We start from the raw sequence: 24,693 nt of genomic DNA, 5'->3' as shown, positions 1-24,693 counted from the left end.
AATCAGAGATCAGATTTCAGCACCAGTGTATGTAAGTACAGACAGCGATCAGTCCAGTGAAGAGACGACATCAAATGCTGTGAGTTACTTTAAACTCAAGCTAAGAGACTAAAGAGACTGAAGTGGATGATGCTTTTGATGCTACTGATTTTCTATTATAAATGTGATTCATTACTTTTTTAGTTTGCTGATTGCTTATTAAACTAAACACAAATGAAATTGATTGAGACAACATGTTGGTGGTGTTCAGTGGAGTTAGAATAGAGTCTTTACTTGTGACTGAGATATGTGCCAAAGGGAAACATATTTCAGTTGCTTGTAGTGTCAGAATTTAACTATGTCTAAGGTTGTTTTTTCCAGAAACAAATGTACACAATATTACTCAATAAATACACACATTACAAGTGTTGCTTTTTACAGCACATTACACACCGTGCAACTGGTTGGAGCGCCCTCTGCTGCAGCTTCCCATAATGCCATGCAGGCCTGAAGCAGAGAGCCTGTCTTTTTGTTTCGTGCTCAGGTTCTTCACCAGCCTACAAGAGACCATGGATGAGTTTGCTAATAGCATAAACACTGCTACATGACTCTGAGTGATTTCTTTAAAAAGGTGAACTACACTAGCAATGTTTAGAGAAACTGATTATAAGGAACAAGAAACTATTTAGTGGGTAGAGGGTAGACAAATTCATCACAGGAATCTTACCAGATATTTTTTCTTTATTTGAATTCATAAACAAAACTGTTAAACTAAAATAGAGAGAAACCTCGGCATATGAATTTAATTCGTTCTTAAGGTGAAAATTCGTATTGCGATATGAATTTCTTCAAAAGAAATAATGTAAATGCAGATCCAGTAATACCAATTTCCAAGGGTCAAGGGTCCTCGCAGGAAGTCGTGCCACCAAGCTTGGGCTAAAAATAGAACAGACCACCCACGCTACCAATCTGTCAACAAAAAAACATGCAAAAAAATCACGCAGCTTTTGAGCGCATGCCGAAGGCAATGTCGGTATTATGGGTTGAAACAGCTTTCACTGACTGAAAAAAAATTCATTTGGCTTCACTTGGCTTTCCACTGACGCAAACAAGTTTTGAACAACTCCCAGACGTACGCGCAACTTAGCCGACGTTCGGTTCGGTTCGTCCGTATGGCGAAAATGCTTCGTATGCCGATGCAAATTTCTTGCAAAATTTCAATTCTTAAGCGAAAATTCATAAGGGAAGGCATTCTTATGCCGAGGGTCCACTGTAAAACAGAAGTAAACAGAACACACCAGTGGCCATCATTGTCCTCCTGCTGCAGCTGTATGACATCACCACACTTAATGATGAGGTCATCTGGAGCGTATCTGTGAGAGCCTGCTCTAGCTTTGTATTTACCTGGAGACTGGTGGATTGAGACAGGAAATTCATTTCAGTAAAATCAGGAAAGAGAATTGAGAGAATATTTCTGAGAATAAATACACAGAGCATGTGTTGGTAGTTACAGCTGGACTCATGAGATCGAACACACTCACCAAACGAACAGTGTCCTCCTCTTCAGTATCAGACATGTTAGGGAGATTAGGTCCACTCCAGTCCTCCAGACCCTCACAGATATCCACAGAGTGAGTGGCACCTGGCCAACCTGACAGAAAGAAAGAAAGAAAGAAAGAAAGAAAGAAAGAAAGAACAACAATAAACATTTTTTTTTAATAAAGAAAGCCAGAAGCAGAAGAACAAAAATCATTTGAAGCACCAATATCCAATATGTGTGTTTTTGTGCATGTGTGTGTGTGTGTGTGTGTGTACACACTGTGTCTGTTGTCCTGGTGCTGTGGAGATCGGCTAAACGGGTCTGGACTGCTATGGCCTGACTCCGTCTCCTCCGAGCTGACTGACGCTCTTTGCTTCTTGCTGCGTTAGGTGAGGAACAGGATACACTAAAGCAGCTGAATGAATACTCTCTCAAACACATACAACCATTTTAACTAAAGAAACGAGCCAAATTGTCCAGCAGCCCAGCATAAACTGCACCAGAAGATACAAGCTTGCATTCAGACCTAGGAAGAACTTATTAGAGCACAGCCACATGCTGAGCCAAAATGAAACAAAAGTAATTAAGATGTGATTTGTTGAGGTTTTTATTTAAAGGCTTATTTGTTCACCACTTGCCTGTGAGTGATTATAGCATTTCAAACAAAATTAATGATTGTACTAGTCTCAGTTTTAACTTTATCTATCATAAAGGGATATTTCATTCAAACCCTGAAAGGACATGATATGGTTAAGCTGGCACTGGCTAGATACTAAGCATCATGCCAAACATCAGCTTCTTTTTAAGCGCTGTGATTGAAATATTGCTTCTAAGCATGGTTTCAGCAGCCAAAACCATGGAGCCATATCCAAGGCTCTTGGTTTTCTCATTATTTGCATTCCATGCAGAACTACATTATGGATGACGCATGTAGTAGGTCTCTGATGGTAAGCTATGACATGAGGGATGCGTAGCTGCAGCAGCCCTGTGTGTATGTGTGTGTGTGTGTGTGATGAAAGAGAATCAGAGCGACCCGCTTTACCGCGGAGCGTCACTGGCACTGGGAAGGGTGAGCGAGGCGTGGGCTCCGGGAGCGCAGACAAACACACGCACCCGCTGACACGGACACAAGGTCCAGACGTGGCAGGCAACCTGTAAGGACCCCACGGGGAGGCCGCATGGCCCTGCAGGAGGACAAGCAACCACACACAGTGCAGCTTCATCCTCCCCATCATCATCATCATCATCATCATCACCACACACTTTCACCTTTTATATACACTAACTACAAACTATTATACTAACAGTATACACGCAGCATCCAGTTTACATGAGAACACCTGCGTCCCTGTGCATTTATGCAATTATCTAATCAGCCGATTACTTGGCAGCAGCATATATCATAAAATGTCACAGAAATATATCAAGAGCTTGAGTTAATGTTCACATCAAACATCAGAATGGGGAAAAATCTGACTTGATATGATCTGACTTTGACTGAGGCATGATTAACAGTGCCATACAGGCTTGTCTAAGTATTTCATAAATATTTCAAAATTTCAGAAATCCATGTTATTAACAACAACAACAACAACAAAGAACATCCACCACTGGATGTCAGTTCTGTGGCCTGAAATGCCCTGTTAATGACAGAGGTCAGAGGAGAATACTCAGACTGTTTAAAGCTGACCAGAAGTCTATTATATCTCAAATAACCACTCTTTACAACCATGATGAGCAGAAAAGGATCACAGAACACACAACACCCTGAACCTTAAGGGCAGATGGGCCATGATTGGCTGATTGGATAACTGTATAAATGTATTCCTTCTAATATAGCTCTTAATTAAGCTATGATTATTATTATTATTATTATTACATCACATTGTTTTACTGCATGTTTATTGGCTGGATATTGATGCCATGTTCTAGTGCTGAAATGTTACAAGTGTTGTGAATTTGCTCAGCATATCTTTCACATCTACACTCTGTTCTTATTCTATCTCTCCAGTAGACTGTATATTCAGTATAGAACTGAAGCAACAGGCAGTGTCAGAGCAGGACAGGGAGATGTTAGGAAATCAAAGGCTAAAGAAGCTGAAGTGTGAAGAAAACAGGTAAACAGCTGCTAAATGTGCTAACAGGGCTGCAATTGTATAAAAGGGCTGAACTTCTCAAAAGTCTTACCTTTCAGACAGGGGCGGAGACAGAGGAAACTGTTCAGCCAATGGTTTGGATCGACAATGTTCACCTAAGCAAATAGCATCGTGAGGGAATTCTTGAGCAATATATGTATATATTTTAATGCAAAAACATGCGATAATTTTTTGTAGTCACCTTTGAATAGTTTCTGCTGGTTAGTGAGAATTTTTCTAATTGCGTTCAACCAGGCAAGTTTCACCTCCACTGTCGGTGCCTTATGATCACAAAATGGCAAATTATAAGCATTTCAGTGATTAAAATACTTGACACAAAAGATTAAAAAAATGTTCACCCTTGAAAATGACTCGAGCTCTTCATGAGGACCTCACCTGCACCACGTATACCTCCTCTCTGCCACTGTACCAGATCTCAAACTTCTTCACATCTCCTTTCACATTCTCTGTGATGCCCACAGCGCTCATCTGCAAGAGGACATGCAGAAACACTCACTCTAGTCAATTTGCACTTCTCACAAAACTGCTGGTATGTGTATACAGACACACACACACACATACAACCCAGGGGAGGCAAAAGATGACCCGTAGCTTAGGTCTTAATTATAAATCAAGATAAAACAGATGGGACATCTTTCAAAATATTTATGAAGTCAACAGAAGTGAAGAGAACTGGAATCCCGACAGTACTAGCTTCTACAGCTGAACTCAAATGAACCAGTACGATTCTTTAAGATCACACCGCTCAAACAGACACCCTGATTTCTGCTAGAAAATAATTCTATAATGCATTTCTTTTTATACTTTTTCTTTAATACTTCTTATGATTAAATATGGCACAGGTACTGGATACAGAATATATGTGTAACAGAGTCTGCCTGGTGATAGATTTCAGGCCTTGTTTTGAACATGTACAAGCACAAAAAAATAAATAATGTTAATTTTTTATTTTATTTATTTTGTTTAGGCTGGGGAACATCTGGAGCTGGTTGCACTAACAAGGCTTACACTTGACTGTGAAGATCAGTAGGGCTTTTCACACTGCACTTAACCCTGGGTTATAGTTGTTCCAATCATTGCATTTAACCCTGGGTTGAGGAACATTTCACACTTATAATATAGAAGCGCTTATGGTTATAAAACCCTGCTTCGAAGTGGGGTTATCAGCACTTTTGTGGTATTAACCTTTCACTGAGCTGCCAAATGTGTACTCTGTGAATCGATGAGATATGAGAATGTTTTGTTTAGGTGCTTAGCAACAGAAACCCAATCAGAAACTGCACAGAGTATGCTTCATATTACGTAGTTTGTACAGTCACAGAAACCCTGCTTACAACAGCCAAGGAGGATTTAGAGTAGGTGATATTAGGCATATTTTTTTCCACTAATACATCTGAGTGAGACTCAATTTCATCATGGATGTTGATGTTAACCCAGGCTTTAGGACTGTATAGTGTGAAACGTCCAGCCAGGATTAACTGATAACTCCAGATAAAGTATGAGAAGTGTGAAAAAGGATAACCCAGAATTTCCTAGCATTTAGAATGACTCGAGCTTTACTATTTCAAGTGTGAAAAACCCACTGAAGGTGTCTTTCCTACCCCTTGATGATTGGATGTGCTTTGGGTGCTAATACATCTTGTAGAATAATTCAATCACTTTTTAAAGTTACTACTGCATTTTTCTTTTGGTAACATAAATTAGCAACAGGTTCATTAGGGAAATTTTGCATGTATGGCCATTACCTTTAGACAATGTTTAAAGCTGTAGGAAGGCGTTTTATTAGCGTGCTCGCCATGATCTTCCCTGCGCTTGCAGAAGAGGAGTGCTCGCTCGTACAGGAATAGGTGCCTCTGCATGGGTTTGAAGCGTGCAAGCTCTTTCATCCGCGTTGCACCCCTCTTATGACTGATCCACACACTGAAGGAGCCCTGCATCAGGACCCGGCCCAAATCACTCAGATCACCCTAACAGATATCACACACACATATATACACTTTTAAGTTAATATTTTATAGGTCACATACACTGTCATGCACAGCAGCATATGACATGCAGAGAAATGCTTTTTTACGACTGTCCATATCAAATATCAAAAGAATCAAATAGAGGAGCATAAGTTAAAATTTAATTTAATTTAATTTAATTTAATTTAATTTAATTTAATTTAATTTAATTTAATTTAATTTAATTTAATTTAATTTAATTTAATTTAATTTAAACAGTGCAACTAGTCAGCTGAGGTTGTGGGTGTTATAAGTCCAGAAAAAGTCCAAACATGTTTTCTCCTGGTTGAGGGTCCAAATGAAGCTCCTCCTCTTTTTCATTCTCTTACGTACTTTAATGCTGATGCCAGATAGTATTAACATCATACTATATAATAAACATCCATTTTTTCTAACCTGCAACATCATCTACCTGCATCCATCATAAAAATGCAGATACGCAGTGCTCACCTCATATCCTGTGATGGCAATCTGGTGCATAGAATCATTAACAGATTTGAGCAAGTCCAGCATGGCATTCAGTGCACCCTGCAGCTCGGAGACCCTCTCACACCCTGAGCTGTATTTCAGCAACTCCTGTACAATATACACAGATTCACTGTGATACATACTCAATTCTCATTAGCACACTGAGGATGGATTCTGTAAACCCCTACCCTGCTCAGCTGAATATTCTCTATATCCTAACTATATTTCTGTGTAGAATGTATAGAGTGTGTGTTAATATCTGTGCACACCTTCAGCAGGAGCTGGTACTTGGTAAGACGCTGAACTGGTTTCAGCAGGTATGAATCCAGAGCCAGTTTGTGCTCTAGCTTCTTTTGGCACTCCTGAAACACAAAACAGCACGACTCAACACAATCGAAATGCAGACACAAATTATCATACTATCAATATCATGCAGTTTTGTTGTTTGTTTATTTATGTTGTCAAATTACATTAAAAAAAATGGGAAAACACTGCAAAACATAATATACTCTTGCAAGAACCAATATGATGAATATAGACAAATTTCTTCATTAAATTTTTTCTATTCAAATATAAGTATATTATAGCTATTTTCTCATTCTAAATATATTTTTTATTTCAATCTGTTCAAACATTTTCTTATCCTATTGCCAATTTGTGTATTTCAAATGTAAAATTCTACAAAGAAATGTGTCAACAATAAATATGTCAAGAAATAAGTTTAAGTTGCTTAGAAATGTCTTTATATTATATAAAATGCATATAAATGTGTATATATTAGTTATACAGCTATATATTCTCATAACGAGAAATATTAAATAACTTTCCCGTGTTCATGATATCTTCACTTATAATTTAACTAATTTAATATATAATAATATTTAACTAATATTTCTTATTATGAGATTATTCTAAATCAAATACTTTGAATACTATTATTCATTTCTGCCTTTGAATTTGTTTATTCTATTAGCAGGTATATTCCATCTTTTATTGAAATAAATAATCAAGGTCAGGAAAAAGGTAGTAGAATAAGACCATTTCAAGCTTGACATGGGTTTTCAAAAAAGAAATAGGATTAATAATTTTGTAATTGGTTTATTGTAACAGGAAATACTAGATAAATGTGACTACATTTAAGACATTTTCACTTGCTAAGATGTCATACCACATCAAGCAATTTATTATTTAATTTAGATAAATGATCATCTTCAAAGCTTTGGCTACATTAAGAATTCAAAGCCGTCGTGCATGAAATGTTATAAATAGTTAAGAGTTAGTGGTCACTGCCTGTCATTAATATGCAATCCAAACCAAAATTGCGTCTACTTTGTAGAATTCCATTAAAACAAGTTGGTTTAATACCCAGAAAAATGCACAGTCCGAAAACTGCCTCCATAAGGACTCGGATCGCGGCTTATTCTGACAGTAACGTTCATACACCTGGAAGTTCTCTTTCTGAAACGAAATATACACAATTCTATATTACTATATCACCAAATCAAAGAAAAATGAATTACAGATCCATCACAGAAATAGAATATCATGACAGGGTTAGATATGCTGTTGTTAAACTACATGCCATACCCGTTCAAGAAAACATGCTCCCACAGCTTCAGGCGTGTCCAAACAGCTCTCCAGGTCTTGCAGGAATACTCTGGAGAGCACAGGCTATTAATCACACACCGTCATTTTGGACCAAATTTAATTAAACTTTATCTGTCCTCAGAGGCCTAACTGGTTGCTAGTCATATTTACCCTAATCACCACTATATCACTGGAGTGTCACTGGACATATTAACTCTCATTATCACGACATGCGTACATAAAATTAGCATCAGAAACATGAACATATATGAAATTAGGACCAAGATTTCTACTATTAAGTCAGATTAAAGTGCATATCTTTCTGAATCATTCTCAAGCAGCAGCGTGCCAGAACCCCCCATGGCTGATCTACACTCCTCCAGCTGTGCTCTCATTGGCTTGCTCAAATCCTTATTTCACCACCAGCTATTAAGTGATAATTAAGACACTTTAATTGGCAGAACATCTTCATGCAGGCAACCAATTTGCCAATCCTGCCCAGCAGAGCTAGATACCCAGCAGGAGAAACTGGTCTCAAAGGCACCAACAAATGGAGCTGAGCAAACATGATAAGTTGCGTTTGAAAGTGTGGGGGTGGGGGAAAGCAATAAAGGTGTGTGAGAAAATGGGATGCTCCGAGCCACTGAGTCGGTGTGTGTGGGTTTTTTTTCTCTAACAGGCTGTTTTATCTCATAGGAAACAGGGATTACTTATCCTCCATGTGCTGGATTAGTTTACACGCTGCTCATCAGCCGTGGCATAATAAAGTTTTGAAGACGACGTGTGTGTTTGCGTGTGGCCTTGCCTGCTGTGAAAATTGTAGATATCAGGCATGTTTCCAAACAGTATATCTCTCTTGTTGCGCAGGCTGGTGGGCAGGAGAGAAGAGAGAGAGGGGTTGTCCATCTCTGCCCTGTAGCCCTACAATAAACACAGTTCCAGCACTGAGAAGCAGAAGCTTAGATCGCTGGTATAGCGCAGTTTCCATACCTAATTTTCAAAAAGAGCATTTTTTATCTTCAGCATTCTTACCAGCAACACAGTCAGAAGCTCTTCTACATATATTCTTTCTGTCTCGATCAGCTCCCTCATTACACGACTAGAGAAAAATGCACAGAGACACACACACACACGTAAGCACATCCAGATCAATGAACATTTCTATACGTGTTCTTCAGTACTCAATAAAAGGAAATGTTACAGCAGGTTTCCATTTGGAAAAAAAAATGAAAAGGACAGATGGCTGGATGATAATAAAGGTAGAATGATGAGCCATAAATCTAATTAAATATTAACAGAAGGATGACAGAAACGTGTAATCTTTTATTTATTTCTGGTCATTTGTTGTTGGTTTGGTTTGTTCATTTTAGGAAACTACTTTTAGATGATTTTTTGAAGTAATTATGTAAATAATTTTAATCATTAAAATTCATTTAAAACATTTATTTTAAAGTCAACTATGTAAATAATAAACATAACGCAGATGTTAACTAATCACATATAGCAGCCTGTTCCAAAGTGTTTTCTATTGTACCACAGCAATTCACCTTATAATTTCTTATGTGCCATCATTCATGCAGCTGTTCAGTTCCATTATAATGTTGTGAAAGATCAGCAAGACATACGTTAGCTCCTGTTGTCACTTATAGGGCATTATTGTAGCTATAAACAGTAAATAACTGCTGATAGATAGATAGATAGATAGATAGATAGATAGATAGATAGATAGATAGATAGATAGATAGATAGATAGATAGATAGATAGATAGATAGATAGATAGATAGATAGATAGATAGATAGATAGATAGACTATATTGCCTGTGATAGGATGCCACCTGTGCAACAAATCCAGTCGTGAAATTTCCTCGCTCCTAAATATTCCACAGTCAACTGTCAGCTGTATTATAAGAACGTGGAAGTGTTTGGGAACGACAGCAACTCAGCCACGAAGTGGTAGGCCACGTAAACTGACGGAGCGGGGTCAGCGGATGCTGAGGCACATAGTGCGAAGAGGTCGCCAACTTTCTGCAGAGTCAATCGCTACAGACCTCCAAACTTCATGTGGCCTTCAGATTAGCTCAAGAACAGTGCGCAGAGAGCTTCATGGAATGGGTTTCCATGGCCGAGCAGCTGCATCCAAGCCACACATCACCAAGTGCAATGCAAAGCGTCGGATGCAGTGGTGTAAAGCACGCCGCCACTGGACTCTAGAGCAGTGGAGACGGGTTCTCTGGAGTGACGAATCGCGCTTCTCCATCTGGCAATCTGATGGACGAGTCTGGGTTTGGCGGTTGCCAGGAGAACGGTACTTGTCTGACTGCATTATGCCAAGTGTAAAGTTTGGTGGAGGGGGGATTATGGTGTGGGGTTGTTTTTCAGGAGCTGGGCTTGGCCCCTTAGTTCCAGTGAAAGGAACTCTGAATGCTTCAGCATACCAAGACATTTTGGACAATTCCATGCTCCCAACTTTGTGGGAACAGTTTGGAGCTGGCCCCTTCCTCTTCCAACATGACTGTGCACCAGTGACCAAAGCAAGGTCCATAAAGACATGGATGACAGAGTCTGGTGTGGATGAACTTGACTGGCCTGCTCAGAGTCCTGACCTCAACCCGATAGAACACCTTTGGGATGAATTAGAGCAGAGACTGAGAGCCAGGTCTTCTCGTCCAACATCAGTGTGTGACCTCACAAATGCGCTTCTGGAAGAATGGTCAAAAATTACCATAAACACACTCCTAAACCTTGTGGACAGCCTTCCCAGAAGAGTTGAAGCTGTTATAGCTGCAAAGGGTGGACCGACGTCATATTGAACCCTATGGATTAGGAATGGGATGTCACTTAAGTTCATATGCGAGTCAAGGCAGGTGAGTGAATACTTTTGGCAATATAGTGTAGATAGATAGATAGATAGATAGATAGATAGATAGATAGATAGATAGATAGATAGATAGATAGATAGATAGATAGATAGATAGATAGATAGATAGATAGATATGTTATTGTTTTTTTCCCTCAACTGCTGCCTGTTCAGGGTTCGCCACATCCAATCTGCATATTTGATTTTGGCACAGGTTTTATGCCTGATGCCCTTACTGACATCTCATTTTATTCAGGCTTAGGACCGGCACTGAAAGTTATCCTCTCAGTGGCTGGGTTGGTTCCCTGCCCAGAAATCTAACCCAGGCTACAGCAATGAGAGTGCAGGCTTATAATATATTTTAATAACTAAACACTAACACTTTTTCCTTTTAAGGAGAGAAAAGACTCACTGTTTCCGCAAGTCTGCTCCATCCTCGCCATCCACAGCATACGACATACAGTTGCGGTTCTGATAGTCGTGTAACACCTCAATCTGACACACAAAAGACCATCTTATTATACATACATGACAATGTTCATATCAAATGTTAATCATGTAAGCAGTCAGCTGTATTATATGTTAAATTGTAATTCATTCGGACTCTATTACCTTCCTGGAGTTCGGGCTTTTCCGTGTTGCTCTTTTGCCTGAGAAATCAAAGGTGAATTTCATAGTTGAATTAAGATCTGTGGAGCAGGAAAAATAAATAAGCCAACACAAAAAATAATAATCATACAATAATAATAACATATTAAACGCACAGCATTAGCCTGCTGATACTAAAGATGATCAAGTGGCAGTGTAATTATACATGCACATATAATGTCATCTGTACTAATTTGTACATTTGTGTAGAGAATTGTAAATTTGTTGTTAGGAGCAATGCTTCTATACAGTTCACAGAGTAACCAGCTACTCTTGGGTATGAGAGATCACTCAGAAAGAAGCTTTTCAGTTGTCTCTTGGTTCTCGGTTTTTGATGTGTTTTCTAGATGTGTGGAGGAAGTAGGAGTGATCCTGTTGTGATCTTACACAGCAGGGGTCAGTATCTGCTCTTGGGTTTAAGGCTCAATGGCTTCTTCCTAACCTCCAGCCACTGAGCCCTTCTCAGTCTGAATGTGTGTATTAACCTCAGCACTGCGACTATGTTTATTTCTGACGGTCTAAGTATAACCTAACTGACATCCACCATGATATCCTTGTTGATATCTGATATTCCATATTGATATCTAGACATCTTAATATCCAGGACATCCCTTACTCACTTTACTACTACTAACATTACTACTAATAATAATAATATTAGAAAATCATGTTATTATGAAAAACCCATCTAATAAAGTGCCACTGCAGGTTAAGGGTTGAGACTTTTGAGGTTCTCTGTGTAAGTGTAAGGTAGATAAGTATACCATCAGTGTACCATGTTTGGGGGAAAAGACCGGGGACTTTGAACGTGGTGTATTCTCTGGACGAGGTGCTACCAGCTGTACTGGCCGCACGTGTTTATCTGCTAGTTTCTTCAGGCAGGTCTGTCTAGTCTGGAATAGATTCTGTACAGAGGCATACTTCTCAAATGTCTTCTCTATATGAGTCTGGAAACAAATAGACATGGAACACAATGATGTCAGCCGACTTATAACACACACACACACACACACACACACAGTAAACTCTTTCCACAAACACAAGCAAATGGACAACAAGCCAAAATAAAGGCACCCGTGTGTGATATCAAAGATTTTTGCATATATAAAATTTATATAGAATAAGTCAGGAACGGACTGATGATGAAAGATGAAGGTTTACCTGTAAATGAGGATTCAGAATCCCCTCATATTCCATAAACAGCAAATCTGGCCCGCCATTAAGGAGCGCTGGCGCCCCCTCCTGGAACTTCTCTAAATCACTCAGAGCTGCTTGAGCTCCTTCTTTAGAGTTAAATTTTTCTAACTGCTGATTGGCCAAGAGGTATGTGCCATCATCACACCACTTCTGGGCCTGCACACAGGACATACAGACACATAGTGCACATAGTACATTGATCTGGAATATGAACAAATAATGCTTTGTTTAAGAAGATTCCTGAGTATAATAGAAGCTAGACGAGATTGTGTTAATCTCACCTCTTCTAGGTGTTGCAGTAAGGTCTGCATTTGTATGAGGGTTTTGCATTTAGCACTGATGGCAGAGTTTAGTGTGTCACAGTGGTGTCTGAGCTCATTACAGCGCTGTACAATCAGAGGCGTGGCATAATGATGACCTGCAGCCAACTGGTGTCCATGCAATATCATCACCTGGGCCCGAGTCATTTCCTCCTTATACCACAGACAAGAATGGCACATGTCAAAGATAAGATCATTTCTGGCATAAGTAAGATGTTAAATTACTAATATTTATGAATATTCATCTGTTCATAAGAAAAATACATAGTTAGCAAGAAATGAAACCTTAAAAAGTAAAAACATGAATACAAATTTATTTTTGATGTATATTTGTATTCACCCCAGTGGTATGTAGTGGCATAACACAATTTCTTCTGTTTTTGCAAACAAAAACAGATTTTTCAATCATACACTCTGCATGGCTAAAAGTTTGTGGACACCTAACCATCACACCCCTGTGTGTGTTTTCCCCAAACTGTTGGGGGAATGTCTGCTGTACAACTGCAATTTGGAACTAAGAAGCCCAAACATGTTCAAGCGTGACAATGCCCATGTACAAGTGACGTCCGTGAAGACATGGTTTGCTAAGATTGGAGCAGAGAACTTCCTTGCTCTACACAAAGCTCTACTTTAACCCTGATAAACACCTTTGTGTCAGATGAACTGGAACACTGACTGCACCCCAGACCTCCTCACCCAACATCAGTGTCTGATCTCACTAATGCTCTTGTGGCTGAACGAGCAAATCCACACAGTTACACTCTAAACCCAAGTGTAAAGTCTCTCCAGAAGAGTGGAGCTTATTATAACAGCAACTCTAGAATAGGATGCTCAAAACTCACATATGGGTGCAATGGTCAGGTGTCTACAAACATTCGGCCAAATAGTGTATAAAAGTTGAGAACACAGATATACATACTTAGAGGCCCAATCTAGAACTCTTCAGGGAATGTTGTCCCTTCGGGTAACCTTACAGGGTCTATTTAGACCTCTACAACAGATCAGAAAGGTTTCCTAGAAGAAACCTTTAATGAAACTAAAGAACCCTTAGTGAAGTACCCTTTTTCTAATAGTGCAAGTAAGCTACCTGGGCTCGTTTCTCCAGAATATCCAGCTCTTTGATGATCTGCTCTGTCTGTGTCAGTGTTTCTCCTGTAACAATGAGCTTCCTTTCCTGAGCACTCAACTTCTCCAGAGAACTCTCCATCTGTGAGAGACAATACAGGTCCAAAATACACATGAAGTCCAGTGTTTTTGGGGTCTGTTTACATTGCTTTTGTACTCAGAAAACCAGCCTACTTCTTGAAAGTTGTGCTCATATCTCAGTAACTGCAGGTACTGCTGGAGTTTGAGGTGGTGCTTGTCAAAGAAATCATCAAAAGCCATCTCCATATCTCTCAGCTGCGCCAGCAGTCTGTAACAGAAAGCAGAAACAAGAGGTTCTAAATCAAGAAGTTCTATTTTACCACAATGCAATATTACAGTGAAGGCCAAAAGTGTACATACATAGATATCTCTGTGGCCTCCACACATTTTATGTTGTCATACATTTGTTTTGGCAAGTCAGTTTGTATCTACTTTATTCAGATCAGAATAACAATGAGAGAGAGAGAGAGAGAGAGAGAGAGAGAGAGAGAGAGACAGAATTATTACATCTTTTATTCACTCTGTCAGAATTTCAGTGGGTCTAATATTTAACGCTGAGATGACAGTGTCATTAAACAGTCGGACTTTTAAAAGCTTCTTAACTGTCCTATTAAAATTGAATTAGGGTTGGGGGGACCTGTGGATGTAAAAGGCCCTACCTTTAGAGACAATCTCTAAAGACTAGTGAATGAGTTGGAGACATCAGGTACCAAAGTGTGTACATGCACCATTAAAGGAGTCCTCCTGTACATCACCATGCCCTGTGTGGCTGTGGCACAAGGAAGAAGCCACTATTCTCAGACCAGCATTAAAAAAAAAAGATAAAAGCTACACTTGCTTTTTGGATGAGTGTTGAGTATGCTCTGAACTGATTGGCCTAAGGCATTTATCCTTAAAAAAGTGAAATTGCTGGATTGACCATGACAAAACTGATTTGAATCTTGTAGAAATTTTCTGGAATGAAATGAAAAAGTGTGTCTGACTGAGAAGACCCACAACCCTACTCCAGTTTTATCAAGAGAAATGCGCAAAAAAATTCTGGTAAAGCATTGAAAGGAGCTTGTTCAAGGCTAGCCTAAGTGTTTGATTCAAGTTAAGCAAAGAAAAGGCAATGATACCAAATAATGATCAACAGGAGATATTACATAGTAAATAATAGTGAAATAAAACATAGTTTTAGCTTTTATTTTAAAACTACCTCTTATGGAAATAAAGTAGATCCTAAATAACTTAACACAGGACATTTATGGTAACACGGAATGTGTGGAGTTGTGAAATACTCAGCTTGAATGTTGTAGCTTAGGTGTATGTAAGTTTTGAACTCAACCTTTATACTACAGACCAAAGTATTAAACATGTATATTGAAATATATTGTATAACATATACTGAGATTGAAAACATGAATACTTACTGTGCACATAGTACAAGTGGAAGAAAATATAAAGGGTTATTTAAAAAAGTACTAATGAAAAGTGTACAGTAAATAACCGCAGCGTATATAACTACATAGATCTAAAAAAGATAAAAGCAAAAGTAAAAAAGCAAAAATTAAAAATAATAGCAATAGAATAAAGTTAAAATCTAATTGATTTTTGTATATTTGTTTGGAGTAGGTCAGAGTCAGGAGAGTGAATTAGTCATGAGGACTGCACACCTCTGTACTGTGTCCCAGTCCTGTGTTATGTCCCAGTGTGTATCTTTATTCTCCTCCTTCCCAGAAGCTTCCAGGCTAGAGAGCAGGTAGCGTCCCTCCCTCATCACTGAGCTGATAGCATCCTGCATTCACAAAGAACAACACAAACATCTGTCATAGTCCCAGCAGAGGCATAGAGAAAAGTACAACGTGAATAGAGTTGCAGAGACAAAGAAACACCCGAGACATTGCAAATGTTTTTGAAGTGTGTTAAGCTTTAGTTATTTAGATTTATTTCTTTTCATCTAGTGTTTCTGACATTTTTCCATTATTCCATTATTTATGGATTATAACAATTGGTTTTAAAATGGCAGATTTAAAATAAAAATTGTTGTTGGTAGCCATTTAAGTACCCAACCAAAAACCCACCCAACCATACACTCATCCACCCATCCATACACTCACCCAACCATTCACTCATCCACCCAATCAAACACTTATCCACCCAACCATTCACTCATCCACCCAAACACTTATCCACCCAACCATTCACTCATTCACCCAATCAAACACTTATCCACCCAACCATTCACTCATTCACCCAATCAAACACTTATCCACCCAACCATTCACTCATTCACCCAATCAAACACTTATCCACCCAACCATTCACTCATTCACCCAAACACTTATCCACCCAACCATTCACTCATCCACCCAATCAAACACTTATCCACCCAACCATTCACTCATCCACCCAATCAAACACTTATCCACCCAACCATTCACTCATTCACCCAAACACTTATCCACCCAACCATTCACTCATTCACCCAATCAAACACTTATCCACCCAACCATTCACTCATCCACCCAATCAAACACTTATCCACCCAACCATTCACTCATTCACCCAAACACTTATCCACCCAACCATTCACTCATCCACCCAATCAAACACTTATCCACCCAACCATTCACTCATTCACCCAATCAAACATTCACTCACCCAACCATTCACTCATCCACCCAATCAAACACTTATCCACCCAACCATTCACTCATCCACCCAATCAAAAACTTATCCACCCAACCATTCACTCATTCACCCAAACACTTATCCACCCAACCATTCACTCATCCACCCAATCAAACATTCACTCACCCAACCATTCACTCATCCACCCAATCAAACATTCACTCACCCAACCATTCACTCATCCACCCAATCAAACACTTATCCACCCAACCATACACTCATCCACCCAATCAAACACTTATCCACCCAACCATACACTCATCCACCCAATCAAACATTCACTCACCCAACCATTCACTCATCCACCCAATCAAACACTTATCCACCCAACCATACACTCATCCACCCAATCAAACACTTATCCACCCAACCATTCACTCATCCACCCAATCAAACAATCACTCACCCAACCATTCACTCATCCACCCAATCAAACACTTATCCACCCAACCATACACTCATCCACCCAATCAAACACTTATCCACCCAACCATACACTCATCCACCCAATCAAACATTCACTCACCCAACCATTCACTCATCCACTCAATCAAACATTCACTCACCCAACCATTCACTCATCCACCCAATCAAACATTCATTCACCCAACCATTCACTCATCCACCCAATCAAACATTCACTCACCCAACCATCCACTCATCCACTCAAATAAACACTCACCCACCCAAGCATACACTCATCCACTCAAAAAACACTCACCTACCCAGTCAAACACTCACCCACCTAACCATTCACTCATCCACCCAATCAAACACTCACTCACCCAATCCCACCCACTCAACTAATCACTCAACCACCCACCCAACCACTCACTCACCCAATCCCTCCCACCCACCCAACCACTCACTCATCCACTTAACCAATCACACACCCACACAACCTATCAAACACTCACCTACCCAACCATACACTCATCCACCCAATTAAACACTCACCCACCCAACCTATCACTCACCCACCCAATCAAACACTCACCCACCCAGCCTACCAAACACTCACCCACCCAACCATACACTCATCCACCCAATCAAACACTCACCCACCCAGCCTACCAAACACTCACCCACCCAACCATTCACTCATCCACCCAATCAAACACTTATCCACCCAACCATACACTCATCCACCCAATCAAACACTTATCCACCCAACCATACACTCATCCACCCAATTAAACACTCACCCACCCAACCTATCACTCACCCACCCAATCAAACACTCACCCACCCAGCCTACCAAACACTCACCCACCCAACCATACACTCATCCACCCAATCAAACACTCACCCACCCAACCTATCAAACACTCACCCACCCAACCATACACTCATCCACCCAATGAAACACTCACTCACCAAACCATACACTCATCCACCCAATCAAACACTCACCCACCCAACCCATCCATACACTCACCCACCCAACCATTCACTCATCCACCCAAATACTCATCCACCCAACCATACACTCACCCACCCAACCATTCACTCATCCACCCAAATACTCATCCACCCAACCATACACTCATCCACCCAATCAAACATTCACCCACCCAACCATACAATCATCCACCGAATCAAACACTCACTCACACAACCTATCAAACACTCACCCACCCAACCATACAATCATCCACCCAATCAAACACTCACTCACCCAACCTATCAAACACTCACCCACCCAACCATACAATCATCCACCCAATCAAACAATCACCGGGCCAACCATACAATCATCCACCGAATCAAACACTCACTCACCCAACCTATCAAACACTCACCCACCCAACCATACAATCATCCACCCAATCAAACAATCACCGGGCCAACCATACAATCATCCACCCAATCAAACAATCACCGGGCCAACCTATCAAACACTCACTCACCCAACCATTCACTCATCCACCTAATCAAACACTCACCCCTAATGTCATTTGAGCAAAAATACCCAATGATGTGCATAAACTGTGACTACTTTGCCCTTGCCTGATTAGTGCTAGCAGCACCACTATGCTCATACAGTTTAATGGGTTAGGGGTTTTGAACAATTAACATAGTTCACTAGGATCAAAGCTAATGTAGCTAGCTAGCATTATGTGTGTTTAGTAGTGAATCTCGGTGGCAGCACGGTTGTCTCTGTTTTGACAGGAATTCCTTTTGAGCTTTCAAAAACCAGGGAAAACACAAAACTGTTATGAGAGTGAAGTTCACCCGAGGCTGGTCTGAACTGCTCTGCAGTCATCTGTCAAGCACAACTTACTTAAACATTTTTGAGTTTTTTTTAAAAAACATACACAGTATAAAGGGAGCAGTGAATCCAGTTAATTACAGAACATGTCATACTTTTGATCCATTTATCATTACATTGTGAAACATCTCACAAAACAAGTTACTTCCTGTCATCACTTACATTAGAGCAGCTATTTATTTTTCTTTTTAAATCACAGCCTGTTGTGGTACTGAGAAACCAGAAAGTGCAAATTAGCACTAGTGTTAGGCCTGCTGTTATGGAAAAATAAGCTGAAACAGATCTAAACATACACACACACACACACACACACACACAAACAACACACACAGGTTTGACTTTCAGCTGTACCTTCAGTTTCCTGTACTTCTCAGTGTGTGACAGCAACAGTAACTCAATGGCATTGCTCTCCTGTGATAATTCCATCTCTGCCAACTCTGTGCCAAAAGCCTGCAGCATCTGAGCAATGTCCTTCACAGTCACTGCAAAACTCTCTATAGCCTGAAAAAGCAAAGACGTCTTATCGTTACTATCACCACTGGAGTTATCTGTTATCTGGAAATAGAGGAGGTGTGAGTGGCAGTGCTGTACAGTTCTGAGGAAGATCCAGTCACTATGGCAGTAATCCAGAGTGCCTCCAAATTCAGAAGTTAGTTGATTCTCATCAATGTAGCGAAGTAAATCAGTGACCGAGCTCAGCATCACAACCTGACAGACACACGCATTGCAATTAATATAGAGACAGGGGTAATTGTGATATATTGTGCAGATAAGGCTGGGCAGCCCTGGTGTAGATGGTCTTACGGGTAACTTGAGCATAAAATCCTCTTGGCTGAAGCGGAAGACGAGGTCCGTGAATGTGCGCTGGAAGAAGCTGGTTGGTCTCAGAACTAAGACCAGGTGAAGAGTTCCTGGAAAAGATGCCTGAAGGACAGAAAAAAAAATAGTACCATGAATCATGTGATACCACCAAACCAATAAATCCAACCTCCCAATCCAATCCCACAGTTAAAGAAGAAATGGATCTGATCATTAATTTGCATTGCATAATTTCAGTTGAAATGCCAAATTTGGGATGCACTAATCAAGCCAATTAAAATCTTTACTATGAAAAAAATGTATTCCAAATCAGGAATCGTAATTGTGTCAAACCCCAAGAATTCACAATATTTAATCCTGTGCCATTAATGTTACATATATTAACATTACATAATTACTGTTACATGCACTGTGCATAATTAACATTATATACATTGTGAAAAACAACTAATACTACTTATTTATTTATTTAATGTATTTTTTTGGAGGAATAGTTTCAGCAGGTTTTTAGCAGGTTAGGGAAAGAAAATTCTCAATAAGCATTTCAGACTGAATGTTTTGATTATAAATATTTATCACTTTTTGGTGAATATTCTTAGACGGCTTGACAAAGTACAGTATTTTAAGTAGATTATCACATAGATGATACAGTAAGTCAGTAACCAAATTACTGAGTTTTAAAGAGAGTCCACATGCACAAGTTTAAGGGCTATAATGGAGCTTAAAATGGACCAAGATTCTTCCTCCAAAGTCTCCGATGTGTTTAGGACATCAGAGACTTTTGCTGATCATTTTGAAACCAGTGTTTTGTAGAAAAATATCGCACTACATAAGAAAACCTGTTTGTGTTTGAGAAAATTAGACACTTGTGCAAAAGTCCTTGTATGTTTGACCTCTAAATGTCAGTCACTGCATTTGATACCACTAATGTCATATATATTTACTTATTTATTATCTTCTCACAAGCCATTTAAGCTGCTGCTGAAACACTTTCATTTCCCCATAAAAGTATTAATACACGGTTTCTTTCTTTCTTTCTTCTTCTTAATTTATTCCTCTGAAACACGATTAGCACAAAAGCTAATTCAGAGTATGTGTTAACAAAGACCTTCATTTTGTCCCCAGTTAGTTGTGCTGATGTTGCTTAATGCGGCTGTTATCGATCCAGTGACAGGACACAAGCTGCTGCAGAGATGAAATATAAGCATGAGAAATGGACAGAAAAAATGAAAACCTGCCACATGACCAGATGATGATAACCAACCATGAAGTGTGAAGGATTTTCTCCACAAATCAAATCCGACCCAAAGTGAATAATGATGCTCTGAACGCTTACGAACCGAACCAGCTCTATTAACTTTGCTAACAGTTATTCATGGAAACATGTTTTAAGGATCATCTATCACTCTCAGTACAAATGCAGGGCTTTCTTTAAAGTCTCCTGTAAAACACAGATTAACATCAGCAATGGCATGAATAAGCTAAATTCTCTCTAACCCTTTAAATGCCGAAGTGTTACCATTGCAGAGTCCTCATTACACCCGCGCAGAACTCCGTAGAAGGAACAGGAAGCACTCATGATCGCAGCGGTTTAAAAAGTATAAATAATCCTTTAATTCGGCTCGTCCTCTCCTGTCATTGCCTGCACCATGCAGTACTCTGGTGGCTGCAGAACCACCCGCAGTCCCACTGCCTCTCTCTCTGCCTCTCTCTCTCTCTCTCTCTCTCTGTCTGCCTCTGTCTCTCTCTCTCTCTCTCTCTCCGCCTCTGTTTCTCTCTCTCTCTCTCTCTCTCTGCCTCTGTCTCTCTCTCTCCCTCTCTCTCTCTCTCCCTCCACACAGCATAAACTCATCATGTATAAAGTGCACGTAGTGTGTGCTGCTGAAACTCAGGTATATCTGCGTGCAGGAGGTAGCCAATCACATGCGCGCCTCACTCAGCACTTTTATTTTCAGGTTTGCTCCATTGCGTCAGTGAGGAATTTCATCACTGCACTTTTGTGATTAGGAGCCTAGGAGTATCACTGTCATTTTCTCTGTGTCAGTGTCTTTGTGTCGGTCTCTCTGTGTCAGACTCTCTGACAGTTTCTATGTGTCAGTGTCTTCATATCGGTGACTCTATGTCATTGTCTCTATGCCAGTCTCTCTGTGCCAGTGTCAGTGTGTCAGTCTCTCTGTGTCAGTGCCTTTGTTTCACTCTTTTTGTGTCAGTCTCTCTGTGTCAGTGTATTTGTGTCAGTCGCTCTGTCAATGCCTTTGTTTCATTCTGTTTGTGTCAGTCTCTCTGTGTCAAAGTCTTTGTGTCAGTGTCTTTGTGTCAGTCTCTCTGTGTCTGTGCCTTTGTTTCACTCTGTTTGTCAGTCTCTCTGTGTCAGTGTATTTGTGTCAGTCGCTCTGTCAATGCCTTTGTTTCATTCTGTTTGTGTCAGTCTCTCTGTGTCAATGTCTTTGTGTCAGTGTCTTTGTGTCAGTCTCTCTGTGTCTGTGCCTTTGTTTCACTCTGTTTGTCAGTCTCTCTGTGTCATTGTCTTTGTGTCAGTCTCTCTGAGTCAGTGCTGTTGTTTCACTCTGTTTGTGTCAGTCTCTCTGTGTCAGTGTCTTTGTGTCAGAATCTGTCAGTGCCATTATTTCACTCTGTTTGTGTCAGTCTCTCTATGTCAGTGTCTTTGTGTCAGAATCTCTGTGTCAGTGTCTCTATATAAGTGTGTCTGTCTTCAGTCTATCTGTGAAGCGTCTTTGTGTCAGTGTCTCTGTGCCAGTGTCTCTATATAAGTGTGTCTGTCTTCAGTCTATCTGTGAAGCGTCTTTGTGTCAGTGTCTCTGTGCCAGTGTCTCTATATAAGTGTGTCTGTCTTCAGTCTATCTGTGAAGCGTCTTTGTGTCAGTGTCTCTGTGCCAGTCTTTCTGTGAAGTTTCAGTGTCTTTGTGTCAGTGTCTTTATGTCAGTCTCTCTGTCATTATCTTTGTCATTCTCTCATGTGTCAGTCTCTCTGTGTCAGTGTCTTTGTTTCATTCTGTTTGTTTCAGTCTTTCTGTGTAAGTGTCTTTGTGTCAGTATCTCTGTGTCAGTGTCTCTATATCAGTGTGTCTGTGTCAGTCTCTCTGTGAAGTGTATTTGTGCCAGTGTCTCTGTGTGGTGTCTTTGTGTCAGTCTCTCTCTGTGTCAGTCTCTCTGTGTAAGTGTCTTTGGGTCAGTGTCTTTGTGTCAGTGTCTTTGTGTCAGTGTCTCCATGTCAGTGTCTTTGTGTCAGTGTCTCCGTGTCAGTGTCTTTGTGTCAATGTCTCCGTGTCAGTGTCTTTATGTCAGTGTCTTTATGTCAGTGTCTCCGTGTCAGTGTCTCCGTGTCAGTGTCTCTGTGTCAGTGTCTCCGTGTCAGTGTCTCTGTGTCAGTGTCTCCGTGTCACTGTCTTTGTGTCAGTCTCTGTGTCAGTCTCTCATAGTCAGTGTCTGCGTCACTCTCTCATGTGCCAGTCTCTCTGTTTCACTCTCCCTGTGTCAGTGCCTCTCTGTATCAGACTCTGTGTCAGTCTCTCATGTGTTAGTCTCTCTGTGTCAGACTCTGTGTTAGTCTCTCTTTGCCAGTCTCTGAGTCAATGTCTCTGTACCAGTCTCTGTCTTTCTGTGTCAGCTTCTGTGTCAATCTCTATCTCTCAGTGTCAGTCTCTGTCCCTGTGCTAGTCTCAGTGTCTAAGAGTCAATTTAAGTGACAGTCAAAGTGTGTCTCTCTGCATCAGTCTCTCTGGCAATTCCTTAGCCCATCTGTCCATCAGGCTGTCAATTTGTCTGAAGTCAGTCCTTCCACTGGCAGTCTTCCTGCCATTTTCTCCTCTCCACCAGTCTCTCTATCAGTCTCTCTGTCAGTTTCACTGTCATTCTCATCTTCTGTCAGGCCAATACCATGCAATAGGTCAAATGAAATAAAAAAATTGTTTTAAAAAATTGTAAACACATGTTTAACTGTGTATCAGTTAAACCTCCTGGCATATAATGATGCATATGATACATGATGCAATCATCACACAGTTTTTTTACTCTGTTAAGTAATCCTAGAAATGAGAAAAAAAACATTTTCTTTTTAAATTTATTAAATATTATTTATTTTAATTAATGGCATATTTTATTGTGGATCAATTAGAGGAAAAAAGTATGGAATCATCATAAAAACTGTACTAATGTGAGTAATGTGTTTGTAATAAAAAAAAAAAAATCAATATTCTCCATCAAGCTTGATGGTTACAACTTTCTTGAATAGCACCTCTAACATCAGTTTTCAATCAGACTGATATCCAAACTGTTTTGCTGGCCATGTCACTGAACTGAGTAAGTTTTAACACACTTTGCTCTTTAGCAAGATGCATTATTTTCCTAAATAAAGAATTTGTCTACATTAAAATTATTTTCTATTGATGGAATGGCTGTGCACTAATGAGGTACTCTCCTGGTCCTTTACCTTACATGCAACACCATATAATAAATGGCTAAGAAAATTAGATTTTCTTGGTTTTCTTCTGGGAGTTATCTTGATGTGTTTCATTAAAACAGCATTAAAGAAAGGTTCCAGCATCATCTCCTTGTCTAATGCAGATTCATTATTTATTAATGAATATCACTTAAATCCAATCATCCACACTCTTTCTCTTTAACCTTGTTTTTTTTGTTACCTGCTTCTTTTGGTGTTTCTTGCTTTTCTATGTAAATCCCATCCCATTTTCTTTGAGTTTTCTATCCTGATGATTTGACATTTTCTTTGGTCTAGCCATATGTTTTAGCCTTTTATAACTTTTATAATCCCTTATTATACCTGCACCAAATTTTAGACACAGATGACTGGGAAGAATCAACATCTTTTGCCACACTTGTAGGAGTTTTATAATCCTTTCATTTGCTTTAACTGATCATTCTTTTGTTGGGGCATGTTTTTAAGTCCCACAACTCATTAAGGTAAGCACTCTCTTGTAAATGCAGACTAATGCGCTGTAATATTTAGATTTGTGTCAGTGTTTGCTTTAGAAAAAGTGATTCCG

The 24,693-nt window shown here is 39.8% G+C and overlaps 1 protein-coding gene across 3 annotated transcripts in view; it reads right to left on the bottom strand.

Annotated features, from left to right (window-relative positions):
* The window catches only part of mcf2a (MCF.2 cell line derived transforming sequence a), a 36,897-nt gene that overhangs the window by 1,021 nt on the left and 11,183 nt on the right, over nt 1-24,693 (bottom strand). The window contains exons 5-29 of one of the 3 annotated variants that reach the window (XM_058396273.1): nt 19,655-19,774; nt 19,442-19,558; nt 19,202-19,351; nt 15,561-15,682; nt 14,059-14,173; nt 13,847-13,966; nt 12,721-12,912; nt 12,404-12,595; nt 12,018-12,189; nt 11,207-11,283; nt 11,007-11,089; nt 8,769-8,835; nt 8,542-8,657; nt 7,737-7,806; nt 7,515-7,607; nt 6,419-6,511; nt 6,132-6,257; nt 5,421-5,642; nt 4,051-4,143; nt 3,857-3,935; nt 3,707-3,770; nt 1,799-1,899; nt 1,521-1,630; nt 1,278-1,390; nt 433-536 (exon numbers count right to left, since the gene is read on the bottom strand). In XM_058396273.1, the coding sequence (XP_058252256.1) occupies nt 433-536; nt 1,278-1,390; nt 1,521-1,630; nt 1,799-1,899; nt 3,707-3,770; nt 3,857-3,935; nt 4,051-4,143; nt 5,421-5,642; nt 6,132-6,257; nt 6,419-6,511; nt 7,515-7,607; nt 7,737-7,806; nt 8,542-8,657; nt 8,769-8,835; nt 11,007-11,089; nt 11,207-11,283; nt 12,018-12,189; nt 12,404-12,595; nt 12,721-12,912; nt 13,847-13,966; nt 14,059-14,173; nt 15,561-15,682; nt 19,202-19,351; nt 19,442-19,558; nt 19,655-19,774 (2,911 nt within the window). Of the gene's footprint in view, nt 1-432; nt 537-1,277; nt 1,391-1,520; nt 1,631-1,798; nt 1,900-2,561; nt 2,704-3,706; nt 3,771-3,856; nt 3,936-4,050; nt 4,144-5,420; nt 5,643-6,131; nt 6,258-6,418; nt 6,512-7,514; nt 7,608-7,736; nt 7,807-8,541; nt 8,658-8,768; nt 8,836-11,006; nt 11,090-11,206; nt 11,284-12,017; nt 12,190-12,403; nt 12,596-12,720; nt 12,913-13,846; nt 13,967-14,058; nt 14,174-15,560; nt 15,683-19,201; nt 19,352-19,441; nt 19,559-19,654; nt 19,775-24,693 lie in introns of those variants that run through there. The other 2 variants (XM_058396274.1, XM_058396275.1) reach the window with 2 other exon arrangements.

Source organism: Hemibagrus wyckioides, linkage group LG08 (genome assembly GCF_019097595.1).
Source record: "Hemibagrus wyckioides isolate EC202008001 linkage group LG08, SWU_Hwy_1.0, whole genome shotgun sequence".
NCBI lineage: Eukaryota > Metazoa > Chordata > Actinopteri > Siluriformes > Bagridae > Hemibagrus > Hemibagrus wyckioides.
The sequence above is the reverse complement of the archived record's forward strand: the minus strand, read 5'-3'. Positions and strand labels throughout refer to the sequence as shown.